The 21,237-nt window shown below is 43.0% G+C and overlaps 1 protein-coding gene across 5 annotated transcripts in view; it reads right to left on the reverse strand.

Annotated features, from left to right (window-relative positions):
• Nucleotides 1-15,329: 15,329 nt before the first annotated feature.
• The window catches only part of IA-2 (tyrosine phosphatase IA-2), a 772,548-nt gene continuing 766,640 nt past the window's right edge, over nt 15,330-21,237 (reverse strand). For all 5 annotated transcript variants that reach the window (XM_070091865.1, XM_070091863.1, XM_070091866.1 and 2 more), the window contains exon 28: nt 15,330-17,164. In XM_070091865.1, coding sequence (XP_069947966.1) covers nt 16,954-17,164 — 211 coding nt within the window. In that variant the 3' untranslated portion in view covers nt 15,330-16,953. The remainder of the gene's footprint in view (nt 17,165-21,237) is intronic.

A 21,237-nucleotide genomic window follows, 5' to 3' on the forward strand; every position in this document is an offset into this window, starting at 1 on the left:
TAAAAATCCGAATAAAATCTTATCCATCTTATCTGTAGTTTAAAGATAACTTATTCCCCAGTCTACTCAGAATAATGTAATAAGGTAATTTACACACATATTACTACGTATGATAATTTGTGTACCTGTACCTAAATAAACTTGCTAAACTATTTGGGGTATTCACCCCATTAATAACTACCCCACTCATAGTTTAATGACTACTGATGTATCTGGCGTGCTGCTATTCCGGTGCGTGTTATCCTGTGGCCTGGTAGGCTACGATCTCGTCTCACACACTGATCATCTGTGGTTCGATCCTCAACCGGGTGGAAACGTTGGGCGTATTTCCTTACACTTGCTCTCCCATCCTGGAAGACAAGAATGAAGAACCCCAGTAGAAATACACTGACACTTTACTTAATTTAAATTTTAGGAATTCAAGTATTCTTGACCGGGAATGCAGGGGTAATATGCAGGAGACACCATTGTAGGCTTTAAACCTAACAAAGTCGAGTTATTAAACAAAACTGGATACATCAGAAGCTTACTGTGTGTTGCTACAGTATTCTCTACGATAATTAGATAAGAGGGAGGTCCGAAAACAACAGCTATGTTCCCCCTGTGATATTGCATGACCATCACGCTGGATGGTGATTCATACAAGGTGTTGAAATCTATGAGCTTGAGCCTGGTGGCTAAAGCTCCCGCTTCACACACGGAGGGCCCGGGTTCGATTCCCGGCGGGTGGAAACATTTCGACACGTTTCCTTACACCTGTTGTCCTGTTCACCTAGCAGCAAATAGGTACCTGGGTGTTAGTCGACTGGTGTGGGTCGCATCCTGGGGGACAAGATTGAGGACCCCAATGGAAATAAGTTAGACAGTCCTCGATGACGCACTGACTTTCTTGGGTTATCCTGGGTGGCTAACCCTCCGGGGTTAAAAATCCGAACGAAATCTTATCTTGTCTAGGCCACAGAATCCAGCACTGGTAAGCGAGTGGTCACTGCTGCCGTGACCCACCATAGTGTGGCCCAGACCACTCAGTGCAGCAACGGTATATCATCGCCGTGTTAAAGCAACTGAACGAGACATGACGAGATCTGTGTCAGGGGAATTTTTTTCCAGGGTATCCCAGGAAAGCCAACTATTGTAGCTCCTTCGTAGAATGTTCGGTTTGCACTGAAAGGATCAGAGATCAATTCCGGATAGTGAGAGATGTATGAGCGAGGCTTCTAATACCCGCCGCTTCTGTTACTTGTACTGTGTGTCGTATTCTGAAGAACCTGAGAACCTTGATGTAAATAAGTGGAACTGGCTGTAATGGGTTGCCCTTGATAATTAACCCAACGGGTTAATCATAATTAAATCTTCTACACTTGATAAAGAATCCTAACCAATTTTATATAATGTGGCCGGTTGGGTATAAAGCCTAACTTTCTTTTTACTGTGATTTATTATACTAGATTCTCTGAATAAATTTGTAATTGAGCACAGACTTGTTGATATTATATTTCTATGCAGACATATATGCAGACATTTTAAAAATGTGGATCTTCTAAATAGTTATAACATATCACTCATATATGTAACATCATCTATAAGAAGTGATAAATTAATATGTACTATATATAAGAATAATATACATAGGCTAAAATTAAATAAATCTGAGTTTCTCATGGTCACAGACCTGGTCACAGACCAGGCCGCGGGGGCACTGACCCCCGAAACCCACTCCAGGTATTAAATCCTCCTTAGGAATTTGGGAATATAATATTAAATTTTGAAAAAAAAAATATGTATTGTATTATTGTGTAAGGCAAAGATGGTTTAAAAAGACAAGTATTCAAACATTAGGACATTAGAAAACGTTTCGGTGTTGGGAAGTGATCAAAGTCCCAGGACCGAGACGTTGTATAATAAATATTTCCTAATGTTTACGCTGTATAGCCCTTGTGGCTTAGCGCTTCTTTTTGATTATAATAATAATCCTAATGTTTACTCGCGTATCTTTCGTCAAGCAATTTATCGGTACCAGTTACCAAGGTGTATAACAAGGCTGAGCTAAATACATGCATAAACTTTCGCTTTTTTTTTATTTTATTTAAGGTTATGCACCCGAAAGGTGTGGCATCTTACAATATTTTAAATTAGGTTTGTGCTGGGCGTCGTACGAACATTTCTGTTGCGCTGCGCTACACTATTTTTAATTTCCCGGAGAGCTGCTGTTGATGACATCAGATAAAAACTGATGTCTTCCTCGGCAAATTAAACAACATTCCAGAGCCTTACCAGCTCTGAAGTATGACAGTTTTCTGTTTTCGAGAAAATAGTATGTTGTTTTTTCCCTTAGGTTGTTCTCTAATGTAATTTGAAACGTGTTTCTAACACACACACACACACACACACACACACACACACACACACACACAGCTAGCTAGGGATAAGTCTTGAAATATTTATAAATATGCAAAAATCGCGAACAAGCGATAAAAGCAAATCCACGGGGGAGGGGAGTTGAATGATAGCTCTAGGCCTTTCGTGTTTCAATCAACACATCAGGAGCTTGCAGTGTTGCAGAAAAGAGGAGGTCCAAACAAATACGATCACAGGAAGTGCCTTTCCTGGAATGTATATATAAATTTTATGTAATATGGAGCTATGGAAGTGAGACAAATGGTCAATTAAATTTGTAAATGTTAGTGTATTTGTCCTCTTATTTACACAACGTGAGTGAGAGAAAGCAACATTTCTTACATTTAAGATTTGACGAGCAGTAGATTCCTCAACCAAGTTGCCGTGATGCCGTTGGACTCTCCATCCCAAAGAATTGGACTTGTCTTCCCACTGGCTCGAACCTGAATGCCTCTCATTCCTAGGCGCTATGTGACCCCCTTCATGTTTACCCCCCCCCCCCCGATTAAAATAAATGTTTACTAAAAAGTTTGAAAGTTTTCAGAGGAATGCATTTTAGTCCATGTCGGTAGAGTGATTGCCAGGGATTATGTGTTGAGGTGTCACATTATGTGTTAAGGTATGTCACATTGTGCAAGAAAGGTATAAAATACCGACAATATGAAAGTTAAGACACATGTGCAACATCTGGATATCTTTATTGTAGACGTTTCGCCATCCAGTGGCTTTATCAATACAGATTCTAGGACATAATAGGAAGACAGTAGAACTATATACAAAAGATGAGGTAATCAGTCCCTCGGCCCACTAACTCCAAGACCGAGGGACTGATTACCTCATCTTTTGTATATAGTTCTACTGTCTTCCTATTATGTCCTAGAATCTGTATTGATAAAGCCACTGGATGGCGAAACGTCTACAATAAAGATATCCAGATGTTGCACATGTGTCTTAACTTTCATGTCACATTGTGTTAAGATATGTCATATTAAGTGGTAAGGAATGTCACATTATGTGGTAAGGTATGTCACACTGTGGTAAGGTATAATTTAGAGAAGTATTGCCTCTGCTAATTTCTATACTGTTTTAGATGCTGTAGTCTATACACGCAGAAGATAAAGTAAATATGAAATATATTTTAGAAGACAAGAGAAGCTGGACTGATTTTATGTAGTGAGCTATAGTGTACTACGTAAGTTAGTTTACTCTCTGAAGACTTGGTTGGTTTACTGTACAAGTGTGAACCTTGGATTGTTATAGTACGAAGGAAATACTGGCTTCAGTATATGAACCAGTAGTAAGTATTGAATTTAGCTTCGATTCATGCCGCTGTGAGCCTCGTTCATCAGAGTGAACGCCGCTGTGAGCCTCGTTCATCAGAGTGAACGCCGCTGTAAGCCTCGTTCATCTGAGTGAACGCCACTGTGTCAGTCTCGTTCATCTGAGTGAACACCACTGTGTCAGTCTCGTTCATCTGAGTGAACACCACTGTGTCAGTCTCGTACATCTGAGTGAACACCACTGTGTCACCCTCGTTCATGTGGGTCAACTCCACTATCACCCTCGTTTCCCATGAATAAAAAGCCTATCAACTTGAATCATTTTGTAGTACGATCTTTGTAATTTAATTCCTCGTCGTACCCTTGTTTACGTCCTTGAACATTGTTTGTCTTCCAAATGTCTCTTAAAAGATTTCTTCACTTAATGGCATGAATCACTTAATTAAATTTTTTCCCAGTTATTTCCTGAAGCCTCGTGATGGCAAAATATTCCTCTTGCTAATTGTTGAACGCTCTCACGCAGTTTTTTTTTTTTTTGTAATGAATCATTTGTTTTAACTTTGAGACACTGAAGCTGGTGTATAAGTATTCTTTTTTTTTTTTTTTTGTTAATTTTAAAAGTTGGTATACTGGAGAGGAGAGCGCGAGGTGTAATGTATCCTGTCATAACACCATTTTGTTATATTTTAAATATAACATGCTAAATATACTTATTTTTTTTATGTTAGGCTAGCTTCAGATAAACAGAATTAACCGGTTTTGACACATTAAAACTAATAACTTACAATAATTGATTATTTAAAAATTAGCACTAGACTTTGTGTGGTAGAGCGCTGTTGTATAGTGAGGGAGGGAGGGGTCAGTGAGGTTGCTTGATTACTTAAGAACATAAGAATGGAGGAACACTGCAGAAGGCCTACTGGCCAATACCAGGCAGGTCCTTATCAAAACCACTACTACCCAATGATAACAAAAAAAAAAAGGCACAATACCGTGACTGGAACGATACACAAATAACTCGCACATAAAAGAGAGAAGCTTACGACGACGTTTCGGTCCGACTTGGACCATTTACAAAGTCACTACTACCCAAAGCTACCCAAGAATTTACTCCCGTACCCACGACACCAATCAAGCCCAGCCCCTCCCACTCGTATATTTGTCCAATCTCTTTATTTAGCCACCCAAGGTTCTAGTTTCTGTCACCCTACTCGGAAGATTGTTCCACGTATCCACAACTCTGTTCGAAAAAAGGTACTTGCCTATGTCCTTTCTAAATCTAAATTTATCCAACTTAAATCCGTTATTTCTGGTTCTTACCTGGTTCGACATCCTCAGTACTTTATTAGTATCACCTTTGTTTATGCCCATCATCCACTTATACATTTCGATGATATATATCCCCTCATTCTACGTCTCCCCCGAGAGTGAAGATTCAAGGCTCTACGTCTGTCTTCATACGGGAGATTCCTGCTGCAGTGATACTCCTTTCTTAAGCTCTTATGTCCTTATACAGTAAATCATTTTAGTCATTCTTCTCTGTATGTTCTCCAATGAATCCATATCCATCCTGCGAACTGGCAAGAATGCTGCTAGGAATCTTACACTTTCGGATGTCACTTCTGTACCCACAGGCAGGCTCCATTAGTATATCCGTAATTAGTAATAGTGCCAGGTGGTCGCTCGACGTCTCGCCAGAGCCACCTGGCACGACGTAAGAACCGATTACCATCCATTGGAGTGAACACAGTACCACAATATTCTCTCAGTGGAAACTTTGCAAGAACACGGTCGATAGTGATTTCATTTTTCTCAATTTTAAGTTGTTGGATTTCACATAAGGGACGGGGAAAGGGGAGTCTTTAGTCAGTTTGAGGGAAGGGAGAATTCCAGTTCCCTGGATTAAGAGCCCCTTCGTGACGATGGATGGGGAACAACAAACAAGTAGATGAATGGTTCAGAGAACCGACATGTTGATAAATTAGACACATGTACAACTCTTGGGTATCTTTATTGAGGAAACGTTTCGCCACACAGTGGCTTCATCAGTCCATACGAAGGAGAATCTTGAAGAACAGGAGGAGAATGAGGTAATCAGTCCCTCATCGACTCAAGGTTGAGGGACTGATTACCTCATTCTCCTCCTGTTCTTCAAGATTCTCCTTCGTATGGACTGATGAAGCCACTGTGTGGCGAAACGTTTCCTCAATAAAGATACCCAAGAGTTGTACATGTGTCTAATTTATCAACAAACAAGTAGCTGCTGAGAAGACTGAGGATTGGTGAGGTTTGTCAGGAAACAGGGTAAGTGTTTCCTGGTGCGGGTCTTAGATGACCCGCCGTTGGAGCTTTTGGTCATCTGACAGAGGCCTTCCGCTGGCTTACCGGTCCATCTCTTTAAAATTATGACCATACTTGTAACTATTTAGTTCAAGACTAAGGAAGCATCACACTACGAGCTGTATAGTCCTTGTGGCTTAGCGCTTCTTTTTGATTATAATAATAATAATAATCACACTACGAGGCTGACGCTCACATTTTAGTGTCATAGGAGCCTTGTTGACGCTCTAGTCACATTAAAAAGAACTCGTAGTTATCTTAATAATATAGGCTGTATATTCTGTAATCCTAGAGATTAGTTACTGCTTTACTTGTTATTAGTCCGTATAAAAATTTGTATGAATTTGTATACCATGCGTTTTTATTACATAGAACTTGCTTATACTTCTGTAATACGTTAAATAGCTCTTAATACAAAGAGATGGCGATTCCCTCCCTTTCCCTTGATCAAACCTGATTAATTTCCATTTTCCGGGCGCTGTATGTAACGGGGTTTAGTGCTTCTCCACGATTCAAGTAATAATTAAAATATATACAAAAAAATCATGTTTTATTTTAAAGAGTAATGTATATGGATGAGGCAATTCCTTGGATCAAAATCCCAATCTCGAAGGTGGAGCAGACGTGTACCTCCGGGGAGGAAGGTGACAGACTCGGTGAAGACATGACATGAGGAGATTAGGAAAATCATATGGAAAATGGATTATTGTGAAGCTGTTGAGTGGATCAAGTAGATGGATGTGGAAGAGGGAGGGAGGATATCGATCTGTAGGATACGCAGGTGAGGATCTGTAGGATACGCAGGTGAGGATCTGTAATAGACGGAGAAGGTGAGGATTTGTAGGAGACGCAGCAGGTAAGGATCTGAAATAGACGCAGGAGGTGAGGATATGTAATAGACGGAGGAGGTGAGGCTCAGTAATAGGCCCAGGAGGTGAGGATGGTATAGCAGAAAGGCTCTCCCTCTCTCCGTCACTCTCCCGCCTCACTCGTAATTTTTATGATACTTGTAGAAACACTCGCAACGGAACCTTCAAACCCACAAGCCAGTGGATAACGCGCTGACCTGCTGGTTTTAGGACTGGCTTGCCATGGGTTCGGATCTTCTGTTCTTGGAGTTGAATCAAGAAACCCCCTCCCACACACACACACACACACACACACACACACACACACACACACACACACACACACACACACACACACACACACACTACACACACACTACACACACACTACACACACACTACACACACACTACACACACACACTACACACACACTACACACACACACTACACACACACTACACACACACTACACACACACTACACACACACTACACACACACACACTACACACACACACACTACACACACACACTACACACACACTACACACACACACTACACACACACACTACACACACACACACTACACACACACTACACACACACTACACACACACACACTCTACACACACACTACACACACACTACACACACACCACACACACACTGAATACCTTCCATCCCCTCCCCCCACAGGTGCTGTATGATCCCTTCGGGTTTAGCGCTCCCCATGATTGTAATAATTGAGGTCCGTGGTTCGATCCCCGGTACGGGTGGTAACATTAGGACATGTTTCCATAAGACACCTGCTGTCCGTGTTCACCTAGCAGTAAAATAGGTACCTGGGTGTTAGTGGACTGGTGTGGGTCGCATCCTGCGGACAATTGACCTAATTTGCCTGAAATGCTTTGTATAACAAACGTCTTTCTATAGTAGTATGTCAGCTATGGTCTATATACCTTGTACTTGTACTTGTAGAAATAGATTATTATTCTTATTATTACTATGTATTGTCAAGCTGCTTCAAGGAATGTGTGTTTGCATCACTGGACGAGTGTTATTACTACTGGTCCTCTTAAGGAGGTTCCGTGATACTATCGAGGGGGCTCTTGATCCAAGGAAATAATCTTATCCTCTTTTTGGAATGAACCTGAATGCGTCTCATTCCCCAGAAGATAGATATTTAAGGTTTCCCCATGATTAAAATCTTTAAATATCACTGCCTTCACTCCTCTGCGTCTCTACTGAGTTCCATCCTGATGTTTCATATCATCGAATCGCCTTCCACTTCAAGTAACTTTTTGCACGAGTGTAATTTTATTTAAGCGGCTTTATTTAAGCATCTATAAGATTTGAAGACTGGTAAGCATAATTTAGATGCTGGTTAACAAGAGGCATTGTAGTGTCATTGTTTCTCGTGTTACAAACAAGGACATAATATCCATAATGTACAAAAAAGAGACATGCATAGGCAAAATAAAATCACCCCATCATTTACAATTGTGTGAGGTGGCTGTGGTATGTGGATAATATCTTCCTCGTGACACCGAGGAGGTAAATTTATTATCACTGACTTGCAGCGGAGATACACAGTCGAGTCTTCCAATAAATTCATACTTAGAGAAATGCGAGGACAAACTGCCATCCCCTATGTAATACGTAGATTTAGTGATAAGCTGTCTTTCAAAGTGTACCGGAAACCAATTAATAAAAATAATGCATTTTACTCGGACGAAGACGAAACAACTTTACAAAGTCACAGTGTGACTTTGTAAATGGTCCAAGTCGGACCGAAACGTCATCGTAAGTTTCTCTCTCTCCTATGTACGGCTTATTTGTGTATTTTTCCAGTCACGGTATTGTGCCTTTTTTGTTATATATTGACCTCCACGCTGTTACATACGCCAGGTTTTCTGTATGTTGGGTTGATAAGGTCAGTGGTGGGCGAAATGGTTTCCATAAAAGATTAATACTGCACAAGTGTATGTTATATATTGCTTGTGTCTTGTACCCTTACTTTTCTGACCTTTCGAAGGGGGTGCCTTGATACTGATGAATGGCTCTTGATCCGAGGAATTAGACCTACCATTCCCTTCCTTGGACTGAATCTACTTACCATCCGTGACCCAGATATTACATGACCCTTCAGAGCTTCATGATTTATAAATATTTATGGGGAACTAATGGAGTGAAGACTGTACCAGAGAAGAGCTAAACCCGCATGGTCCATACAATTGCAAGTAGAAGAGAGCTTCAATTCTTTAAGTCAAGAGCCCTTCACTGGTATTTAGGGCATCCCTCCTCCCCAACCGTGAACCCTCAGAGGAGGGTCGTAGACGCTGGTGAGGGGCTCTTGATCTAGGGAATTTGATCTGTGCTCCGGTTCCCTGAATTAAGCCTGAGGACCTTCCATCCCTCCCCCATAGGCACTTTATAATCCCTACGGGTTTAGCGTTCCCCATAGTGCCCCCACTATGAAGAATCTTGATAATTTTTCACAGTAGGCTGTAAACTTAATTCTTGGACTATTCACACGGGTTTAGCGCTTGATTTCCAGATTTTTGCCAAAGAATACTGTATAACGTGATTTCATTGCTTGTTTAATTATATAGCTATTTATTCTTCTCTGCATGACCCTTTTGGGTTTAGTGCTTAGTTTTGATAATATATTTGTATGGGTAAGATTGTCAATAGTAACTGTTTAGGTTTGAAGCCGATCAGCTGCATATGGTTCAAGGCTGCATTTCTTATGTATGTTTAATGAGATTATTTGGTGAGCTGGTAGCGGGTGAGTGAATGGTGCGGCTTCGGAAGCTTCTTTACTTTATTTGCAAAGTCGTGGTGGGTACACAGGCTTGTGTGTTTGTGCCCATGGCCCAGGAGGGCCATGCCCACGAGGGAGAGAGCTAGTAGGACTGTTGACTGCTTCTAGGCTGCTGAGAGAGTGAGCGAGTGTGAGTGCGAGTGGGACCAGCGTCCCACTGACCTGGGCAGGCTGAGAGAGGGCAGCACCTCAGTGCCGCGAAATATGAACTAAGCTGGCAGACAGCATAGGCTGTCTGTGCAGACAGCATAGGCTGTCTGTGCAGACAGCATAGGCTGTCTGTGCAGACAGCATAGGCTGTCTGTGCAGACAGTACAGGCTGTCTGCATATGCTCGGCCACCTATCTCGCGTCGTCCCGATGCGACAATACTGGTGGTAAAAAAAAAACTCCTCTCTCTCTCTCTCTCTCTCATAGGAACAGGGCACAGAACACAAAATAAAAAACATGTATATACATATGGACATGGAAAAAAAAACTTCCTACAGGGAGGGAAGAAAAAAACATGTGGGGTGTGCTAAACATCGTGATCATACGCAGTGAGCGTCGATGGGCATCACTGCACTCCTTCCTGCGTCTGGACAGATACTGCAACACAGGAGACATCACTGCGGCTGAGCTGTGACATAACAGGGTATGGTCTTCTCTGGAACGGTGAAGCGGTCATCGTAGAAGTCACTGCAGGTTTCACTCAACCTGGGGCACGACATGCTGGTGCCCTCGAGTGAGGCGTCGTCTAAACTCCGCAACTGGGCAGGACTTTTGGCAAGCGACTCAGGAGGACACTTCTCGACTGGTACTGTCGCTGGGCTGTCACTGCCGGCAAGCGTGGAGTAAGTCGTGGAGCGAGTCGTGGCAGAGACGACTGGGTGAAACATCAGGGAGTCATAACATCATACACCAGACTGCAGTGAGTGAGCTAGCAGTCAAAGTGACATCATCTTTGTGCAGGAGCACACTGAAGCTATGACACGAGGCTGACACAGCGCCTGCTGACAAGGCTAACTGCAGCTTGACGAGTGTCATTCTCTCAGCAGTTGGAGTTATAGCAGAGGTTAGTCTAAGCATCCCCAGACTTGTTTCTCTACATATAACTGCACTCTGAAGGTCTGGAGGTGAAGTGAAACAAATCTCGATGGGAGTCGTAGCAGGTACGATTCTGCAGAACATCACGAGTGGCAAACAATAAGAGCTTTCTGTACAAGAGGCTCGGTCGCTCGGGGCTGAGTAATATCAACTGTCAAACACACTGGTCACACCAGGTGACAGGCAACAAAGAGCTACACAGGGGTCTGGCCGCAGACCACACTGGACACATGGAAAACTTTACACACACCCATGGTACATGCGGTACAGCATGGCTTAAACTAGCAAATGATGCTTTTCTGTGCACAAAATTGACACTAAGCCATACATTAACATGTGAGAACACAGAGAGGAATTAACACATGACATATATCTCTCAATCTTCTCGACAATACTGACATAATTACTGAAACACTCGATGTGACATGTGATGTCAGGCGTGATATTGTGAGGCGACGTCAGCAGCACTGTGACGTCGGCAGACATCTCGAGGTGACGTCAGGCAGACATCGTGACATGAGGTCGGGCAGCAGCATCGGTAACTCGCGTGGCTCGTAGATCCACGTGGCTTCGTCCACACCTCACGTGGCATTGGGATCTATGTGGCATGCTGATACACATGGCATGCTGATACACATGGCTTGCTGATCCACGTGGCTTGGTGATCCACATGGCTTGGTGATCCACATGGCTTGGTGATCCACATGGCTTGGTGATCCACGTGGCTTGGTGATCCACGTGGCTTGGTGATCCACGTGGCTTGGTGATCCACATGGCTTGGTGATCCACGTGGCTTGCTGATCCACGTGGCTTAGTGATCTACGTGGCATGCTGATCCACGTAGCTTCGAGTGGCCTCGGGCACTCGGATACACAGCACTGGCAATGACTTCACACGGAAAACAGCAGAAAACTCAGCAGAGGGAGTGATGGCATGGTGGTGTATGGTAGTGTAGTGGCGAGGAGCGTGGGTGAGTATGGCGAGGGAGGATCTGGCCACTTCCTCCTCTCAAACCCACAACATTGCGAAATACTCATACTGGATGCAGAAATCACCACAAAACTCGCCTCTGGCTTGCTGAAATAGCTGTTCTGAGCTGAACAGCAGCAGAACATACAAGTGACGCTGAACACGTGACTTGAGAAACAGTGTGGGACACTGTGGCGTGGGGTCACTGGGACGCCAGACACGACATCAGGATAACTCGTTGAGAGCCGGATGTTTCTAGTGCAGAGTGATGAAGTGAACACAACTTCATTCCATTTCCTTCCTCTCTCCAGGCAAACACACTTGCTGCGACCACCGTTTCCCACCATTTATAACCAGTTTGGTGGCTCTTGCAGAGCGGGGTTTAATGATAAACGTCTTCGGCAGCTTCTTTACTTTATTTTGCAAAGTTGTGGTGGGTACACAGGCTTGTGTGTTTGTGCCCATGGCCCAGGAGGGCCATACCCACGATGGAGAGAGCTAGTAGGACTGTTGACTGCTTCTAGGCCACTGAGAGAGTGAGCGAGTGGGAGTGCGAGTGGGACCAGCATCCCACTGACCTGGGCAGGCCAAGAGAGGGCAGCACCTTAGTGCCGCAAAATATGAACTAACCTGGCAGACAGCATAGGCTGTCTGTGCAGACAGTACAGGCTGTCTACATGTACACTACCATAAAGTATACTTTAATCCTGTTTAAATTATAAGTAAAACTATATCTATACATCTTGGAGATGCTCACCATTTAGTGTATATAACCTGTGGGTGTTTATATTATGTATGTAAAATTACAATCATAACCAAGCGCTAAACCCGCAAGGGTCATACAGCATTGTATGTAGGTAAATACGACTACTCAGTACCATATAAATATTTAACCAGTATAAATTATTTATAGAGGGACCACAGATACATCAGATCACTTTTAAGTTGTAGCTACAGTAAAAGGTAGATGGGATACAAGGAAAATAGAAGCAGCAAGTAATAGAGAGGTGAAGGTTTATAAACTAAAGGAGGAAGCAGTTAGGGTAAGATATGAACAACTATTGGAGGATAGATGGGCTAGTGAGAGAATAGGCAATGGGGTTGAAGATGTATGGGGTAGGTTTAAGAATGTAGTGTTAAGAGTATTTAACAGAGGTTTGTGGTTACAGGAAAGTGGGTGCAGGAGGGAAGAAGAGCGATTGGTGGAATGATGTAGAGTAGAAAGAGAGAAAAAGTTAGCATATGAGAAGTTTTTACAAAGTAGAAGTAATGCAAGGAGGGAGTGTATGGAGAGGAAAAGAAATGTTAAGAGAGCAGTGAAGCAATGTAAAAAGAGAGCAAATCAACAAATTTTGTTGAAAATAAGTAAAAGTTTTGGAGTGAGATTAATAAATTGAGGAAGCCTAGGGAACGAATGGATTTGACAGTTAAACATAGGAGAGGAAAGTTATTAAATGGAGAGTTACAGGTATCAGGAAGATGGAGGGAATATTTTGAGGAATTGTTAAATGTTGATGATAGGGTAGCTATGATTTCGTATATAGGGCAAGGAGGAATAACATCTTGTAGGAGTGAGGAAGTGCCAGTTGTGAGTGTGGGGGAAGTTTGTGAGGCAGTAGGTAAAATGAAAGGGACTAAGGCAGCTGGGATTGATGGGATAAGGACAGAAATGTTAAAAACAGGTGGGGATATAGTTTTGGAGTGGTTGGTGCTTTTATTTAATAAATGTATGGAAGAGGGTAAGGTACCTAGGGATTTGCAGAGAGCGTGCATAGTTCCATTGTATAAAGGCAAAGAGGACAAAAGAGAGTGTAAAAATTATAGGGGAATAAGTCTATTAAGTACACCTGGTAAAGTGTATGGTAGTTATTATTGAAAGAATTATGAGTAAGACAGAGAGTAGGATAGCAGATGAACAAGGAGGCTTTAGGAAAGGTAGGGGGTGTGTAGACCAAGTGTTTACAGTGAAACATATAGGTGAACAGCATTTAGATTAGGGTAAAGAGGTTTTTGTGGCATTTATGAATTTGGAAAAGGCATATGACAGGGTGTATAGGGAGGCAATGTGGTAGTTGTAAATCTATGGAATAGTAGGTAGGTTACTGAATGCAGTGAAGAGTTTTTACGAGGATAGTGAGGCTCAGGTTAGAGTATGTAGGAGAGAGGGAGATTATTTCCCAGTAAAAGTAGGCCTTAGACAAGGATGTGTGATGTCACCGTGGTTGTTCAATATATTTATAGATGGGGTTGTAAGAGAAGTAAATGCGAGGGTCTTGGCAAGAGGTGTGGAGTTAAAAGATTAAGAATCTAACACAAAGTGGGAGTTGTTACAGTTGCTCTTTGCTGATGACACTGTGCTTTTGGGAGATTCTGAAGAGAAGTTGCAGAGGTTGGTGGATGAGTTTTGTAGGGTATGTAAAATAAGAAAATTAAAAGTGAATACAGGAAAGAGTAAGGTGATGAGGATAAAATTCGGTGACGAAAGATTGGAGGGAGAGAGTATTCAGATATTTAGGAGTGGACGTGTCAGCAGATGGGCCTATCAAGGATGAGGTGAATCACAGAATTGATGTTAAAAAGGTGAATGGTGCACTTAGGAGTCTGTGGAGACAAAGAACTTTGTCTATGGAAGCAAAGAGGGGAATGTATGAGAGTACAGTTATACCAATGCTCTTATATGGGCGTGAAGCATGGGTGGTGAATGTTGGTGACTGTTGCAATTCGTAGTTTGGAAATTAGGAGGAGGTGCGGGATTACCAAAACTATTATCTAGAGGGCTGAGGAGGGGTTGTTGAGGTGGTTCGGACATGTAGAAAAGATAGTACAAAATAGAATGACTTCAGGAGTGTATAAATCTGTAGTGGAGGAAAGGCGGGGTAGGGGTCGGCCTAGGAAAGATTGGAGGGAGGGGGTGAAGGAGGTTTTGTGTGTGTGGGGCTTGGACTTCCCGCAAGCATGCGTGAGCATATTTGATAGGAGCGTATGGAGACAAATGGTTTTTAGGACTTGACGTACTGTTGGAGTGTGAGCAAGGTAACATTTATGAAGGGAGTCAGGAAAACTGGCAGGCCGGACTCGAGTCTTGGAGATGGGAAGCACAGTGTCCGAACTCTGCAGGAGTGGGTGTTTATGTTGCAGTTTTATAACTGTAGTATAAGCGCGCCTCTGGCAGGACAGTGATGGAGTGAATGATGAAAGTTTTTCTTTTTCAGGCCACCCTGCCTTGGTGGGAGACGGCCGACGTGTTAATAAAAAAATCATTTAATGCGTGTCTATTATTTTGGCTTAGTTTAATTTGATTAATTGGCCTATTGACATGTAGTTAATTTATAGGGAAGGTTCTATCAGAAATTAAAATTAAGACATTAAAAAAGATATCAATACGTATTATATTCACCGGGAAGCGCTAAACCGTAGGGATCGTACAGTGCTTGATTAAAAGGAGGAAGGGGGGAGGAAGTAATCGGTTATGATCCAAGAAAGTTTAGGGCTGTTCATATTCCTTGGATTAAGAGCCCTTTATCTGCATCAAGGCATTTTCCCTTTAAGGAAAATTGACGAGAAGGTAAAAATGAAAGTTTAAGTTTCCACCAAATCACTTTTATTGGCGTCGGGGTAGCGGAAGACCGCTGTCTGGCCGTCATAGTGACGACGAGGCTCTCACAGTCTAGTAGGAGCCTACCTACCAAGAATATACAGTACTTAAATGTTCACTTGATAATAATACTCGTGTAATAATTGACAATAATGCGAGATCATTTATATTTAAAATAAGTAATAATTGTAACCATGAAGACAAAGATGTAAATTGGTCTACCTATTTTAATAAACCTAATTATATATCAAAATAAAAATGTATTTCTTTTACAATGCTAGATTTTTAAATGATACAAAACAGTTATAATGTTTGACACCCAACTAATCTGAGAAAGAACAGCGACGCACTCAACTACAGTCGATGATATTCCTACTTCTCTCAAGTCTCGTTATTTTATTTTTTTGCAAAATATTTTTGAGTTTCTGTTCCCTTTCGAAGTTGCAGACAATAGAATGGAGAACTATCAGTTCTGGGAAGGAAGGGGATGGGGGTTGGCGAGTATCTTGATTTAAAATAGTTTTTTTTTTTTTTGCACTCTGCTCCCACAATTTCCTCGGGTGTTAAGATTTTATGCGGATGTGGCCTATAGAGGTAAAAATTTCCAGTTCCACAGGTTGCTGCGAGTAGATATTTCTACATATATATGGAACTTAACCTAATGCTAAACTATCCATTTTATCTAAACACAGGAAGCAACATCTAAGCTCATTAGCTGCGGGAGTCATCAGCCGAGGAACTTGATTGGCTGATTAGAAGCCTTCTTGGGAGGCTGGGTCCAAGAAGGCTCCTGATTGGAGGAGGAGGGCAGCACCATCCAAGAGACTCGGGGATTGGACATCCCGTAGCCAATGAAGTGGTCATTGATTTCTCTTTTTATAGTTGTTTTATATTTTCGAGTTTTTTATTACTTTTGGAGGAAACTTTTGTAGAGAAAATAAAGCGGACAGTAGAGGTTTGGATGACATTTACTTTACTCAGTTACAAAAACTTCTTTGGGTTATCTGTCTGCATAATTGTTGTTCCTTCCTGGGTAGGAAAGTTGTGTTTCTTTACACTGATACTATGAGTAATTTTGTAGTAAACGCCATTTTTTTTTTTGGTGCACCCCCAGTAGATGTTTTTCTATAAAGTTTGTGTAACTGAGTGTGACTTGGTGGACGTCTGCGCGATACACAACGTTAATTGTTATTATTACCACTTATACACAACTTATATATATTTATATATATTTATATATATCCTATATAATTATCTGGAAACAATGAAAGAAAATATATATCATTATACTCTGACACCTGTAGGCATATACGTCCAATGTAAGCCATCCATAGTCCTAACAACCAAGATTGTGGATAGTATCTTGTACGAAAAGGGGAAGCTGAAAGTAAAGCTACAACGAGATACAAGTCGCTGAGGTGTGATTACGACGACACAGTAGCATAGATACAACGCCCGCTGGTCGTCCACATGAGCCTGGAGGCTTAAGGGTGAGCCACGCGGTGTGTGAAGGAGGAGATGGTTTTGCGGAGGGGACGTCGACACAACCTTTGGATGTCCGCGCGTCCCTCCTGCATGTCTGAAGTCTCGCCGGGTCGTCGTCAGGAGGGTAGCTACTGAGGGAGGGCCTTGAGGATAGCGTGGACTTCCTCAGCTACGGCCATCAACACGAACTCAAACTGCGCCTTGCTCTTGACCATGTGAGGCCGCTGGTCTCGTATATGTTCCAGTGTGGCAGCGATGTCGATTTCTTTTGCTCCCTTCGCCATGCGGTTGAGGACCATGTCGATGAGGCAGTAAGTGCCTGTGCGACCGATGCCATCACTGTAAAGACAAGTTACTGCATTATTATTACTTATTAACATTACTTTATATATTCACAAAGCTCCACCTTATTTAGTCATTGAGCGTGAGAGTGAATGCCTTCAAACGGGCGTTGGGAAAGGGAATTTTGGTGCCGGTGAAGGGTTCTTGATCAAAGGAATTGTAGCTACACTTTTCCCCTTCATGGATCGAGCCTAATTGTCTACATTTCCTAGGTGTTGTATGACCCCCTACGAGCTTAGCGCTTTCCATGCATACACTAAAAATAAACTACTTGTAGGCTCTTGTAACTCTGGAATATTAAGAATGTGGGTGCTGCGCTGTATGACCCTTGTAGGTTTAGCGCTTCGTTTTTTATTATAATGTGGGACAAGAGATGTGTTCTGTACACTAGACTGTCATATCCCAGTCTATAAGACCTGTCAAAGGATGCCTTCATGATAAATGGCTCTTGATCCAGGAAACTGGAGCTTCCCACCACTGTAGATATTAGCTGTAATTGTTTCCATTCCCCAGACACTATATTAACTATCAGTATAATTACTCTAAGGCTTCACATGACTTTCCACTTTGCATTTGCTTCTCCTTTCACACCTTTTTACCTGCAGATGTCACTCACTTAGGTTTAGCAGTTTTTTTTTAAATATAATAATTCACAAATGCATCTTTTTATGTCAAGTCATTTAGATTTCTTCAATGCTGTAATTTTAACAATTACTCTGACTTTTATGTTAGCGCTTCTTTTTGATAATAATAATAATAATAATAATAATAATTATAATTCTGACTTTTATGTTATACATATTCGTGTGAGGCTGTACTGTGACAACATGACTCGAGGCTACACCATCTTGCTGACTGCCAGAATAAACTATGTACGGCATAGATCTTTATTTGGATTGAAGAACAATTATAATATTAAAGAAGCTAAATTTTGTAATACAGTATATATATAACAGCGTCACCAGAGCATCACAAGAAAAACTACCAGAAGCAGCAATCACCGGTGGCGGCGGCAGCGGTGGCGGCGGCAGCAGCACAGCACCACCACCTTCAGCACAACACAGCACAAACGCAACCACTACCATCAGCACACTCCTGCACGAACGCCACCACCACCATCTCCCCCCGAGAAGCGCCAGCACAACCCACGAACACCAGGACCACCACCACCACCACCAACAACAACAACAACAAAGCAAGAGCACTAGAAGCATCACTAGCATCACCAGTAGCAAAGTAGCTGGAAGATCACTACCACTAACGAAACAGCAAAAGTATCGCTATGACCTGCAAAGCAGGAGCATCACCACCACCACCAGCAAGGAAGCATCACCACCACCAGCAAGGAAGCATCACCACCACCAGCAAGGAAGCATCACCAGCAAGGAAGCATCACCAGCAAGGAAGCATCACCACCACCAGCAAGGAAGCATCACCACCACCAGCAAGGAAGCATCACCACCACCAGCAAGGAAGCATCACCACCACCAGCAAGGAAGCATCACCACCACCAGCAAGGAAGCATCACCACCACCAGCAAGGAAGCATCACCACCACCAGCAAGGAAGCATCACCACCACCAGCAAGGAAGCATCACCAGCAAGGAAGCATCACCAGCAAGGAAGCATCACCAGCAAGGAAGCATCACCAGCAAGGAAGCATCACCACCACCAGCAAGGAAGCATCACCAGCAAGGAAGCATCACCACCACCAGCAAGGAAGCATCACCACCACCAGCAAGGAAGCATCACCACCACCAGCAAGGAAGCATCACCACCACCAGCAAGGAAGCATCACCACCACCAGCAAGGAAGCATCACCACCACCAGCAAGGAAGCATCACCACCACCAGCAAGGAAGCATCACCACCACCAGCAAGGAAGCATCACCACCACCACCAGCATCCCTGGGAGCAATGTCCTCTGCACCTACATTGATCCAACTCCGCTATTGTATAACATTTTCCCCGCCACCTCCACACTGGCACAAATAATTTCTTCGCCACACATTTTAACGTAAGTAAATAAAACTGGTGCAGTTGTTAACAAGATGCAGCTCTGGGCGGCATTATTTCATCTTACAGTTTGAAACACAAAAGTTTAACGTGAATACCTGTTGTTACCGGTCGCCCGCCAGCCCTTCAGTTTCATTTACATTATTTTACAAGAGAATCTCTTGTATGTTTATAGGTTTAAATTGTTGAGTTAAAGAGGATGGGAATGAAAGGGAAGAATTGAAATGGGAGAGGAAGGAAGAATGGAAGGGAGGGCTGGGTGACAGGAGCGGGGTGTAACTAGGGAGTTTAATAACCTACAGTACAACTGTCTCACAACTTGATAATACACACACACACACACACACACACAAAACACCTCCAGCTCTTGGACTTCTTGAGAGAGTTAGGCTACAGTTTCTAATGATCTTCAGTGTAGCTAGGACTCCTTTCTCTCCTGAAGTTTGAAAGATTCATTTACCTAGGCTGAGGCAGATGGGGGGGGGGATATTGGATATGGGGATGCCTTTCTTGGATCGTCTGCACCAACTGAAATCAATTTAGTTTTCAAGTATTTTTTAAAGGCTGAAAGGAGGGACATAAAAGATTGAGGAAAATAGCTTAATTCGTTGTTGTAACTCAAGCATAAAGGACGTTTTCGGGGGTCAGTGACCCCGCTCCTGAGTCCCAGACCAGGCCTCCGGGTGCATCAAGGCCTGACTGTTACCGTTGCCCGTACGCAGTCCAACGTAAACACAACCCGACTGATCAGGAAGTAACTTGAACTTATCAAGTTCTATGTTAAAAGACTGTCAGGAGTCTGTATTTAATTTTCCAAGTATGAAGGAAGTTGAAAAGTCTTGAGCCTTTTACATGTACTGCATTACCAGTGTACTCGTGACCTCCCTGCTTTTCATTAGTGTTTTTCACTGCCTGCCAAGACTCTCGCTTTTGTTCGGAGTGATTTGTGTGTGCAGATTTGGGACCAGTCACTAGAATTTTCCAGGTTTGAAGACTGCCAATATGACATTCTTCAGGTCACTATGTGTCACTCACACCCCACTCTCCGCCTAAATATATATACAAAACACACATTGTGTATTGAATCCCTCTATGTTAGAGGTGATGAAGGTCTCAGGACCGAAACGTTTTCTTAATAGATATTGACCTAGTGTTTGCTCACGTATTTTTTTAAACAATTGCAACTCTCTCACTGTTCCAACTTGATACCCCTCAAGGAAGGCTCCTTGACGCTGGTGAGGGGCTCTTGATTCAGGGAATTGGATCTGTGCTCCAGTTCTCTGAATTAAGCCTGAATACCTTCCACATCCCCCCACAGGCGCTGTATAATCCTACGGGTTTAGCGCTTCCCCCTTGATTATAATAATAATAATCCAACTTGATAATAAGTTAAACAAGGTATCTTGTATTTTTATAACTTCATGATACCTACAGTGATACTTATGAAATTATTGCTGTGTGAAGTTAGTAAAGAAGTAAAGAGTAGAAGAATTTTATTCTGCAGAGGTGATGGCACCGTTTTCTCTTGGTTGCCATGGCGACCAGGCAGCATCACAAACATGGGATGAATCACTATAGCATTCATAACCTTAGCAACGGAATGTTTAGCCTGACTGCCGACCTCTGTGTGTGTGTGTGTGTGTGTGTGGCGCGGGGGGGGGAGGTAATTGGGTGAGAAGTGTGTGTGTGTGTGATGCTGGTAGTGTGGCGCGGGGGGGGGGGGAGTTATTGGGTGAGAAGTGTGTGTGTGTGATGCTGGTAGTGTGCTGGGGGGGGGGGGGGAGTTATTGGGTGAGAAGTGTGTGTGTGTGATGCTGGTAGAGTGGCGGGGGGGGGGGAGGTAATTGGGTGAGAAGTGTGTGTGTGATGCTGGTAGTGTGGCGGGGGGGGGGGAGGTAATTGGGTGAGAAGTGTGTGTGTGTGATGCTGGTAGTGTGGCGGGGGGGGAGGTAATTGGGTGGGAAGTGTTTGTGTGATGCTGGTAGTGTGGCGGGTGAGGGGGGGGGGGTAGGTGGCGGGGGGGGAGGTAATTGGGTGAGAAGTGTGTGTGTGTGAT

This window comes from Cherax quadricarinatus, chromosome 37, assembly GCF_038502225.1.
Source record: "Cherax quadricarinatus isolate ZL_2023a chromosome 37, ASM3850222v1, whole genome shotgun sequence".
In the NCBI taxonomy this organism is placed as follows: domain Eukaryota; kingdom Metazoa; phylum Arthropoda; class Malacostraca; order Decapoda; family Parastacidae; genus Cherax; species Cherax quadricarinatus.